This window comes from Sceloporus occidentalis, unplaced genomic scaffold (genome assembly GCF_023333645.1).
Source record: "Sceloporus occidentalis isolate IW3139 unplaced genomic scaffold, rSceOcc1.0.p SCAF_1, whole genome shotgun sequence".
In the NCBI taxonomy this organism is placed as follows: domain Eukaryota; kingdom Metazoa; phylum Chordata; class Lepidosauria; order Squamata; family Phrynosomatidae; genus Sceloporus; species Sceloporus occidentalis.
This window is the reverse complement of record NW_028316981.1, coordinates 214,760,850-214,773,188: the sequence shown is the minus strand read 5'-3', so window position 1 is coordinate 214,773,188 and position 12,339 is coordinate 214,760,850. Positions and strand designations below refer to the sequence as shown.

Genomic DNA, 12,339 nt, shown 5'->3' with positions numbered 1-12,339 from the left:
GGTGGAGAAGAGGAGGCATGGAGGGCAGCAGCGCCGGAGGCCTTGAAGGCCTCCAGCGCCAGCATCCGGATTCCGCCGCCGCGGAAGGGCCGGATACCGGTGCTGGAGGCCAAGAGGCCCCAGCACCGACACCCGCCCCTTCCGCGGAGGCCTGGAGGAGGCCGGGTGTGGGTGCTGGAGGCCTCGCAGGCCTCCGGCACTGCTGCCCTCCATGCCTCCTTTTCCCCACCTCCGCGCCTTTTTTGGGCGCGGAGGTGAGGAAGAGGAGGCGCGGAGGGCAGCAGCAGCAGAGGCCTGTGAGGCCTCCAGCACCGACACCCGGACTCCTCCAGGCCTCCGCGGCCACAGAAGGGCCAGGTATCGGTGCTGGGGCCTCTTGGCCTCCAGCACCGACACCCGCCCCTTACTCAGCGGCGGCGGCCTGGAGGAGGCAGGTAAGTAAGGGGAAGGGAAGGGAGGGAAGCGAGGGAGGGAAGCGAGGGAGGGAAGCAAGGGAGGGGTGGGTGAAGGGACTTTTGTCCCAATGGCAGCGCGCGTGCACGTGCGCCGCCATTGGGACAAATATGCTTTGAGCATACGCGGATTTTGTTATACGCGGGGGGGGTCCGGAACGGATCCCCCGCGTATAACAAGGATCCACTGTAATCTATTCACAGATGTTTGTGTTATGCACCTTCATGTCACCTAACCCTAATGCTAAAGTGCAAAGATATAACACTGTACTATAAAGTTAGAATCATCCATTCCATGATATTTTCCATCACCATGTATGGATGTGAGAGCTGGACAGTGAAGATATCTGACAGAAAGAAAATAAAATCATTAGAGATTATAGGGCAGGAGAAGAGTGCTAAGGATACCATGGACAGCTAAAAAGAAATCAAATACATCCTAGAAATGATCAATCCTGAAATCTCTTTGGAAGCCAAGATGGTGAAACTGGGGCTGGCATACTTTGACCATATCATAATAATAATAAATAATAATAAAATCTTTATTTATATCCCGCCCTTCCAAAAAGATCAGGGCGGCTTACAAATGCAACAGTGCAACAAATACAGGTTAAAACACAGCAACATCAATACCAATACAAAAAACAATAAAAGCCCCATTAGCCCATCCTCATGGCCACGGAAGAGGAGGGAGGCCCGCAGGATGTTCAATCGGGGAATGCCTGCTTAAATAGGAAGGTCTTGAGATCATGAGAAGGCATAGCTCATTAGAAAAGATAATAATGGCAGGGAAGGTAAAAGTAGGAGAAAAAGACTGCACACCAGATGGCTAGACTCTATCAGGAAGATCACAGTCCTGAATCTGTAGGACCTGAGCAGAGCAATAGAGGGCAGGACGTCTTGGAGATAGCTCATCCACAGGTTTGCCATGCATCTAGGTCAATTCAAAGGCAGTTAACAACAAATATTTAATGTAAGGTAAAATGTGCACTCACCAATTGTTGCTGCAGTTGTTTCAGTGTTGACAGTGGGCTGTGTTGGAGATTCAGTTTGGAGAGCATCAGAAGCTGGGAAAAGCAAAAGCATGCCATGATTGGGGACAGCTCAAAACATTTTGCCTTACTCTGTCTAATGAAAGAGATATTCTTCAAAAATAATCAGATTAATCTGCAATAATCTATTCACTGATGTGTGCGTTATGTGCCTTCAGGTCGCCTACCCCTAATCCTAAACCTAAAGTGCAAATTTACAATACTGAATGCTAAAAGTAAACCAGAGTTCAATTCCTAGCTGGGCCATGAAACTCAGTGGGTGGCCTTGGGCAAGTGACATTTTCTCAATCCCTGGGAAGGCAATGGCAAACCTCCTTTGAACAAATCTTGCCAAGAAAACCCCATGATAGGGTCACCATAAGTTAGAAACGATATGAAGGCACACAACAACTCAAGTTACAGTCATCCAGTCCATTACATCCCCAATCACCATGTAGAAATGTGAAAGTTGGGTAGTGAAGAAAGCCAACAGAAAGAAGATAAATTAATTGAAGATGTGGTGCAGGAGTAGAGTGCTGAGGAAACCGTGGACAGCCAAAAAGGCAATCAAATAGATCCTTAAAAAGATCTAGCCTGAGCTTTCCCTGGGAGCCAAGATGATGAAACTCAGGCCGTTGTATTTTAGCCACATCATGAGAGGGAGTCATCAGGCAGACCCAGCAACATCAGGGACTGCCTGAAGGAAGAGGCCCCTCCCTCCTAAACTGTCATCTTGGCCTCAGAGGGAGCGATCAGGCAGACCCATCAACATCAGGGACTGCCTGAAGGAAGAGGCCCCTCCCTCCTAAACTGTCATCTTGGCCTCAGAGGGAGCGATCAGGCAGACCCAGCAACATCAGGGACTGCCTGAAGGAAGAGGCCCCTCCCTCCTAAACTGTCATCTTGGCCTCAGAGGGAGTCATCAGGCAGACCCAGCAACATCAGGGACTGCCTGAAGGAAGAGGCCCCTCCCTCCTAAACTGTCATCTTGGCCTCAGAGGGAGCGATCAGGCAGACCCAGCAACATCAGGGACTGCCTGAAGGAAGAGGCCCCTCCCTCCTAAACTGTCATCTTGGCCTCAGAGGGAGTCATCAGGCAGACCCAGCAACATCAGGGACTGCCTGAAGGAAGAGGCCCCTCCCTCCTAAACTGTCATCTTGGCCTCAGAGGGAGCGATCAGGCAGACCCAGCAACATTAGGGACTGCCTGAAGGACGAGACTTCTCCCTCCTTTGTCACCTTGTATTTTGTATTGCATTATGATTTTTACTGTACACCGCTATGATCATTGCGGAATAGCGGTCTATAAATAAAACATATTATTATTATTATTATTATTATTATTAAGACATGGATCACTAAAAAAGATAATAATGGTAGGGCAGGTAGAAGGTAGCAGAAAAGGACCACATGTCAGGTGGCTAGACTCCATCAGAGAGGTCACACAGTCCTGAATCTACAGGAGTTGAGCAGAGCAGTAGAGGACAGGGGTCTTGGAGATGCGTTATCCACAGGGCTGCCATGAGTTAGAGTTGACTTCAAGGCAGTTGACAACAGATTCTTAATGTAAGGTAAAACGTGGACTCACCAGTTGTCACTGCAGTTGCTTCAGTGTTGACACTGGGCAGTGTTGGAGTTTCAGTTTGGAGAGCATCAGCAGCTGGCAAAAGCAAAGGCATGACACAATTGGGACAGCTCAAAATAGTTTACCTCACTCTGTCTAACTAAAGGGCCAGCCCTGGAAATGATATTCTTCAAAAAATAATCAGATAAATCTTCCAAAATCCTTTCACAGATGTGTGTGTTATGTGCCTTCATGTCTCCTGTCTATTTATTATGACTCCATGGATTTCATAGTGTTTTGTTAGGCAAGGAATACTCAGAGGTGATTTTTGCCAGTTCTTTCTTTTTCAAAAATACAGCCTACAGCACCTTGGTGGTCTTCATTCCAAGTATTAACCTGGGCTAATCCTGTTTAGCTTCCAAGATCACTCAGGATTTGATGCCTGTTCGGTATTTTTACTCTGTGCTAAACTGCCTTTTGACTGAACACATAATGAAAGAAACCAAAGAGAATTATGATGCTTAATAACATTTTAATCTATTATTTCATACAGTTCTATAGAGGGAAGGTAGACATTAAAATTTAAAACTCAGGCGTGTTACAGATGCACCGAAGGGGCATGCTAGGGTTAGGAAGGGGCGTATTAAGGTTGAGAAGGGGCGTCCCTTCCGGATGCCCCTCAGCCCTAGTACAGACCGAGTCTGTACAAAATGGTGGCGCCCGTCCACACGGGGGCTGCCATTTTGATGTCGCGGACGCATAGTGTCCGGACATCGCGCAGCGGAAGTGACGCCATGAGTGCACGACTAGCACCTTGCGACGTTACTTCTGGGGCGCAGAAAGAAGCGACATTTTGGCGTTTATTTTTTGCTGCACCTGGGAACCACGTGGTTTGGCCACTGCAGTTCCCGGACGCAGCAACTGGCGGTGGTGGCAGACCGCCGCTTTTAGGCGGTCTGTAACGGGCCTCAGAAAGTTAATTTCATGTTTCATCTTTTCTTCAGAATTAAAATTGCACCTAAATTTCGGTCCTATTCTTTAAAATGGGTATAATGGAGATTGTGAAACTTAGGCCTATTATAAACGGGCACCCTAGGACAAACTCAGTCCGTGCTAGGGTTGAGTCCGTAACAAATGGCGGCGGCCATTCCACACGGCCACCATCTTGACGTAACGGACGCTCTGCGCCAGCACGTCGCGCCCTGGAAATGACACTGCGAGTGCGCGACTAGCGCCTCGCGGCGTCTCTTCTGGGGAGCAAGAAGAGCACGATTTTCGCGCTCCTTCTTGGCAGCGTCCGGGAACTGCACCGTTTGGCTGCTGTGGTTCCCGGACGCTGCAACCGGCAGCAGCGCGAGACGGCCCCTTCTGGGCCGTCTGTAAAGCGCCATAAAGAACAGCAGTTAAGAAGAAATGTTTCATGATCTGACAGGCAACCAGGTTAGAAAGAGGCAACTCCATTACAATGAATTAAGCAGATATTCATGGAGTACAAACAATCTCCTTTACATGCGAGTTACCTGGCCATATGTGAGCCCTTGAAGAATTTAATATATTCTTTGCAACAAGCTAGCCACCATTCTGGAAAACACAAATGGGAAGTCCACCACTAGTCCCTCAGGTCAAGGTGGACTTTCTTACAAGGACCTTTCCCCAGTTGTTCAGTAATGCTTAAACACCTCCAGTGGGGGTGATATAACTGGGGTCTAAGTATATAAGAAGGAGAAAAATCAAGCATTGTTGAACAGTGGCCTTGGGCAAGTCACACACTCTCAGCCTCAGAGGATGGCAATACAAACCCCTCTGAAGAAACCTACCAATAAACCCCTGTGATAGGGTCACCTTAGAGTTGCCATAAGTCAGAAATAACTTGAAGGCACACAACACGCACACACACAGAGTAGGTAATAATGTACCATGTGGATTTACAAATGGTTAACTGTATTCTTGGTTCTGTAGTCAACTGGATGGCAGTGGGATTCAGATGGTCTAGTTCTAGCTAGTTAGAGTTATAACAGGCCACTATCCTCAGTATTCCCATGAAAGAAGGTAATTGCTAGCAAAGTAAAGTTTAATTGGTAGTGTGAACACACCCCTGTTGAGTAATTTCAGGTTAAAATAGGTACATCCCATCCTTTAAAAGGTATTGATAAATTTTAATGAACAGAATATATCTAAAGCACAATTTACAGGGGATATAGAAATATTCCAAAAAATGTGAAGGCAAATTTAGTTACTCCAGTTGCACACTTCTGTATATTTGCACCATTGATCCCTGACATTTTTATAAAACAGAATTTGAACTACCGTAGACAAAGAAGAGAGGCAGACAAGAAGTTAACTTACCTGTTGGTGTGACCGTCTCTTCTGCAATTACTAGGGAGAGCAAGTATATCAAATGTAAATAATTATTTTAAGGAAGAATAAAATACATCTTAGTGTATATTTTGCACTTTTTAAAAATAAAAAGAATTCACATTCCATACTAAAAATCCATGACTTCTGCAACTTGAATTATTTAAATACAGCAGATTTGCAGAATTCTTGTTTTGCATAAGTATGTCCTTTTGCTCTGTTTTGCATTATTTATTCAGGTTGTGTTTATCACGGGGAGAGACATGGACCTGTTCAGAAGACTGAGGTTACAACCTGACCACAGGAGCAAACAGACAAGAGGAAAGAAGGCCTTAACAGACAAGAAATATTTTTGGCAGGGCTTAAATTATTAAAAGGAAAAATCTCAAGCAAAGAGGAAGAAAATGCCATTCCAAATTTAAAGAAGGACCATTGTAAAAACAGAAATGGCAGAAGGAACAAGCAGAGACAATAAAAAGCTGAACAGAAGAGAGGAAAAAAGTAGATAGAGTCTGGGGTCAATGGTTTTAGACTGTAAATGTAGGGCACAGAACTGTCAAATGAATAATATGCAAGTAATTCTGAGAGCTTTTTGGCTTAACAGGTAGGGAATAAATTCTCTAAAAATAAAAAATGGTAAGTTAATACAAGTAGGAAGGACAGTTTTGTATTTATATGTCATAAAAGATAGCAAAATCAGAGCTTTGGATCAGCTATGAAGCTGTTTAATTGTAAGTCTTATTGAAGGATGTTACCACACACACACACACACACACACACACACAAAAATCACAAAAAAACTTTTGTTCTTCCAAATCCTAAAATTCATTGTGCATCTAATATGCACCTCATCCACTTTGTAAATATAATTAAAGCTAAGATAGTCAATAGCATTGAAATGGAATCTCACACTCCTCTTCAATTCTCTCTCAAGGCTCAAATACTGGAGAAACTTGCGACTAACATAGGCTTCTAAACAATGTAGTCTCTTTAAACTTTAAGGAATTAAAATTTATTTAAACTGTTCTTCCACTATGGCATCACTTTAATGTTTAAAACAATGCAATCATGAACTTTATTTCAATCAGGCTTGCACTACTGCATCACTTTAATACTTAAAGCAATGTAGTCATGCAAGATTCACTGAAAGTAATGACATGTTTTTCTTCCCATTGAGTAGAACCGACTACTCTTTTTTAACCCGTAGAACCTGTGTAGTTGTTAACAGCTGCAAGCTGTCATAAATTAACAGGTAAAAGATTTTCACAAGATTACCACTTAATTTCATCCCCTTACAATAGTCATTAAATATCTATAACCTCTCTTCATTTAAAACAAACAAAAGGTTACTCCATCCCAAATGTCTTCCTAGCCATGTGTATATACTCATGTATAAGTCTAGATATTTAGGCCAAAAAATTGACCCAAAAACCCTGAGTCGACATCCACAGGTCAATGTAAGTACTTAACTCTTATTTAAAAGAAGGAACCATCCCTGGTGAAAGGCAAGAGTATAATCTATCCTGGAAGCACCAAACTCCACTACTCTCTCATCCATCCAGCCTTAAGAGTAAGCACAAAGAATTATGTCTGCTGGAATTTTGTAAGTTCTTTGACATTGTTTTGCTTTGCTTCATCCTTTAGATCATTTGCTATATGCCTCTAAATTTTATCCTCAATTTTTCCTTGGGTCATATCAAAATCCATAATTTCAGCCCCAAAACTTGCCCTCAACTTAGACATTAGGTCAATTTATAGTCGCATATATACGTTAGGTGTCAGGATATTGCTATTTGGCATCTCAATTCCAGAACTAGGCTGCATCTAGTTGTTATAAAAGAAACTTCTATGAATGAATCTAGGAGTCCATCCACACTGCAGAAATAATCTGATTCGGCACTGCTTTGACTGCCATGGCTCAATGCTATGTAGTTTCTTGTGGCGCCAGAGTTCTACAACAAATTACAACTCCCAGACTTCCATAGCACTGAGCCATGGCAGTCAAAGCAGTGCCAAATTAGATTATTCTGCAGTGTGGATGGACTCCTAGATTCATTCATAGAAGTTTCTTTTATAATAGTGGGCTGAGATTAAGTGTTTGGGAGGAGACCAACATATACCTGGGAGGGAGCGGCCAATGGGAAGGATACAGGCAAAGCCCCAGGTGTGATAAAAGGAAGCGGCACCAGGTTTGGTTGCTGCTAGTCTGTCTGGATGCTGTTGTGTAAGAGGAGGGGTAGGTAAAGTAAATAGGTGGGTAGTTGCTTTTGTTTTAAGGGGGGTTGTTGGCTGTGTTTGTGAGTGGGTATGGAGAGTATATTTTATTGTAGAGCACTGCCTATGTTCTGTTGTTGTGCACCTTCAAGTCATTTCTGACTTCTGGCGACCCTAAGGCAGCCCTGTCATGGAGTTTTCTTGGCAAGATTTGTTCAAAAGAGGTTTGCCATTGCCTCCCCATGAGGCTGAGAGCATGTGGCTTACCCCTGCTCATGGACGATGAGAATATAACTCTCATTCTGAGTTATTTCTATCATAGCGTATTCTCGGTAAGTTTCTTCAGAAAGGGTTTGCCATGGTTATCCTCTCAGGCTGAGAGAGAGTGACTTGTCTAAGATGACCCAATTGGTTTCCATGGCTGAGCCAGGATTTGAACCCTTGTCTCCCAGTATCCTAGTCCAATGCTCAGACCATTACACCATGCTAGCCCTCATGTTATGCTGTGCTAAAGAGAGTCAAGAGGATTGTTAGGCTAGCATGCTCTAAGGAGAGAATGACTTTAGAGCATGTGAGATTAGAAAGAATAATGAGAGGCAATCTATGGCTATGATTTTGGGCTGAATTAAAGTTAACCAGGGATGGAGCAGGGGGAAGTTCACTTGCTAAAGGTTGTCCTCTGGCAAAGTCCCTGCTGGCACACCTGCATAATAAGCATATGTCACTACCATGGCATACCTACAAGGCTGATGCTACTGTTGCTCTGTCTGAAAACAGGAAGGCTCAACTGCTACATTGCCCAGACAAGCTGGGGAAATATTTCTCATCACTATGAGCATGGAAAGTCTATATCTACAGCTGTTAAAAAGCACAACACTTGCATATCTTTTTTTAAAAAATACAGCCTTGTATGAGGAAGAAAGCAGTGCTTGTTTCTGGAGTCTGTACTAGTAACTGGAAATTTGCTAATGAGCTTTTTCCCTGACTTGGAAACCCATGGGGAACAGCTTCACCTGTTTCAATTTCTGCTTTAGGCTGCTTTCGAAAGCACAAGATATGGCAGCAGTGAAAGGAGCCCCTGTAAGTGAGAAAGGGACTGGGAAGACAAGTGTGTTTGTTTGTTGTGGTTGTTGTGTGACTTCAAGTTGTTTCCAATTTATGGCAACCTAAGGTGAATCTATCATAGGGTTTACTTGGCACGTTTCTTCAGAGGGGGTTTGGCATTGCCATCCTCCATGGCACAAAGTTGGACTGGCTAGCCCTTATGGTCTCTTCCAACTCTGATTCTATGATCCACTAAGGCTGACAGAGTGTGATTTGCCCAAGGTCACCCAGCTGGTGTGTTAATAGCAAAATTGAAAAGGATATCATGCAAACCTACTACTGCCAAGGTGACTCTAACAGGGGAAAGCAGAGCTAGGGGATATTTTTTTGGAAGGAGATTAGACACAGATGGTTCTTTCAGCCACAAGCAGGCCTACTAAATGGTTTGCTACAGGAAACATAAACTTGACTTTGTCTTCACTGGATACTCTGTCTGACATCTATTCTGTCTGTGTCCTCCTGCAGAGCCAATTCCATGGCGAATCCACCAAGAACACCTGCTAAGACCCCACGCCGCCGTGCTTCCTTGACCCCAGGAGATGAGACCTTGGCCCAGTTTTCTCGTAGCCGCCACCTCCCGGATGTCTGCTCTACACGGGTCTCCCAGATTCGCAAACAGATCTCTGCCTCATCGCTCCCTGTTGAGGGGCAACCTCGGGTCACCCCAATCGCTACACCCCGGTGCTGTCACTCAAAATCTCTTTCTGAGCCAGACCCCTTCGCCATTGCTCTCGTCCAGGCCCTGGCTCAGGCAGGCCTCCCACTTTCTGAGGCCGAGCTCTTTGAAGGCCTTCTTCACCTCCGGGGTGTTAGACGGCCAACACTCTCTTTTGCTCAGGTCCACCGCAACATTCTCCCTGCCTTGGGACGGCATCATGAATCAACTCTTCGGCATGCTCTTCAGCATCGTGATGCTTTTGTTTTCCTCCACGAGGCAACAACTGGTGATGGACGTGCTGCCCTGGGCATCTCTCTTTTGCCTCTTGACAGGAGTGGAAAGCCTCCATTCCTGCTTGGGGTGGAATTCTTGGAACAGTTGAGCCATTCTTTGGTGGCCCGAGCAGTTGCCCGGGTGCTTAGTGAGGGCCATGTCTTATTCCACCGGGTGCTGGCTGTGGTGACATCTGGAAGTACCCCCATGATACAGGCCTTTGCTGCTGATGGGATTTTGGGGGCAGTCTTATCGGCTGCCCTTCATGTCCCCTGTTTGTTACATCAGCTGGAGCTGGTGATGGAGTTGTGGCCAGAGAGGCTGGAAAGACTCACCATGTTGCTGCACCTTCTGGGGGATACGTTTGGGCGGCGTCCTGCCCTCCGTCACCGCTATGAGCTCTTCCTGAAAGAGCGTGACTTGGGCCTCTCCTTGCCTATGCCCAGCATGGAGACAGGTCCAGAGGCTTGGCTGAAGAAAGCCACCAGCATTGCAGAACATCTCCCTCTTCTAGCAGAGTTTGTAGCCGCTGATGAAGAAGAGGGTGCTCTGATGAGGAAACTACAGACCTTTTTAGGAGAGGGTAATGAAGACCTAGTGGCAGAAACAACTTTTGTAGCAGAACATGCATCCAGTCTGTTGAAGATGGCCCAGTTCCTCCGCCGGACAGGTGAGCCCTTGGCTCACCAGGTCTATGGAGAACTGGACACCTTACGCATTTCTTTCTCTTTCCACTTGGACACAAGGTTGGGGCCTAACACAGAAAGACAATTAGCACTGTGCCAGCCCTCACTGACAGATCAATTCCATGGAATCCTGGCTCGTAGTCTGGCCCGGCTAGAGCACGTGTTTGCTTCTCATCCTGCTATGCCCACCCTGAGAGCAGTCCGGGTGCTAGACCCCAAGCAGTTAGGGGCTGTGGGCCGGGATGGGCTAGATTGCGGGATCCCTGGGCTGGCAGAGGTGCCAGAGATAGAATGGTTCCGGTACCAACACTTGGCAGAAGCGGCTCCTGCTGACGTTTCCCTGCCCCAGTGGTGGGAGGCGCATGCAGAGCATCTTCCCACACTGTGCCCACTGGCCCAGCGATACCTTTGGCTGCCACTCTGTTCTCCCAAGTCCCCCTTCCACCCAGGAGAAGTACTTAAGCTAAGGGGTGCTGAAGAGAGTTTAACAGGGGAGGCTGCCCGCCTCCTATGCATGCTCAGGTATAACCACAACCGACCACTGTCCAATGCTTGAGCCCTTGTTACACGCATAGAAGTCTTGAGTGTTGTGAAGCCAGTGCCAGCTGGCTTCACGTCATTTCCAGAACCTCAGCCTCTCACGTTTGTCTTTTTCTTTTGTCTCTGGGGTGCTTGGCTTGTTATCCAGATAGGAAATTGCAATCTATTAAGGTAGTGGGTTAATAAAATCCTATGATCTGCACCAAATGTTTCTTGTTCCTTCCTTTGATAGAGATCCAAAGAATGAGATGCTGGGTTGTGAAGCAATGTAGTGGTGGTGGGGGATTCTGACCATTATCATCATAGTATAAACCTGAGAATCTTTTCCCCAGCTCTTGCAGGAATGTTTTTTGTGGGTTTTCCAGGCTACGTAGCCATGTTCTGGAAGAGTTTATTCCTGACATTTTGCCATCATCTGTAGCTGGCATCTTCAGAGAAATCTTCACATCTTGCAGGAATGTTACGCCCTTCTTGGCAATATCTAGAGGCCCCTTAAATTTTCAGTGCATCGAAGAGGTGCAACTAATTGCTAGGCAGTCTAATCCTGGATTTGCTTATATAGGGTCACAGCATTTAATCTTAGGAGCCATATAAGCAAGAGCACTGTCATTCCAAGAAGTGGAGAGGAGGACCAGACCTGCCTATGTCTTTAAAATTCAGGTAGATGTTTAGCAAATCAAGCCTACCATGCAACCAAGGCTTGGGAAATCTCTTGGACTATAATTACCAGAATCCCCTAGCCAGTATGCCCATTGACCATGTAAACCTGGCAATTCTGACAACCCCAACTATCAAATATTTTTATGTGTGATAGCTCTTTTATACAAACAGGTTTATCACTTGCCACGAAGTTAGTAACAGAATGTGGGAACTGGCCTTAAATGCCTGATAATCAAACCACAAATACATCTGTGAACTAATTCTGTGGACTTACCTGCAGAGAGGAACAGTATAGCTGCTAAGAAAATCATTCTGGACATCTTGAAATGGAGTTTCTCTGGGTGGATGGATTCTTCTCTCCCCTTATATACTCATCTGATAAGAAACACTAGTCGCCTCTTGCATTCTGCATCGGTTTAGTTGCGTCATTTCAGGAAGTTTGTCCTTCTGCATCACTGCATTTCATTCCTATTTCCCTCTAAGCCCTTAATGTCTGCTGGAATGATGGACAACAGCTTATGGGCTACAGTTGATACAAGCCCATGATGAAAATCAGATTCTGCTTCATGTGTTGGCTCTGTGCCATAAAACTGCTGCTTGGATTCTTTCTCAACAAATCTCCAGGCCAAGATGATCAGAACTCAGTGATTTACTTGTGATCAGTGCCCTTAGGTTATGCCTGAGCTTGGGCATGGGTTCAAATCCTACTTCTCTTCCCATGAAGTAATAGTGTATACTGTTATAAACTATTAGTTTCAGACACAGTATAATTCAGTGCTAGAGTGTACTTGTGTGATACTGC

General features: G+C 45.5%; 1 protein-coding gene across 3 annotated transcripts; it reads left to right on the top strand.

Moving 5' to 3' along the window:
- Positions 1-351: 351 nt before the first annotated feature.
- LOC149323377 (uncharacterized) lies at positions 352-11,072 on the top strand. 3 transcript variants are annotated; one of them, XM_089488865.1, is made up of 2 exons: positions 352-434; positions 9,186-11,072. In XM_089488865.1, the coding sequence occupies exon 2, from the start codon at positions 9,196-9,198 to the stop codon at positions 10,891-10,893; it is 1,698 nt and encodes a 565-aa protein (XP_089344991.1). In that variant the 5' UTR covers positions 352-434; positions 9,186-9,195; the 3' UTR covers positions 10,894-11,072. The 3 variants fall into 3 exon arrangements, with proteins under 3 accessions (XP_089344991.1, XP_089344990.1, XP_089344989.1); XM_089488864.1 differs by lacking the exon at positions 352-434 and adding an exon at positions 6,464-6,972; XM_089488863.1 differs by lacking the exon at positions 352-434 and adding an exon at positions 6,464-7,005.
- Positions 11,073-12,339: the final 1,267 nt, after the last annotated feature.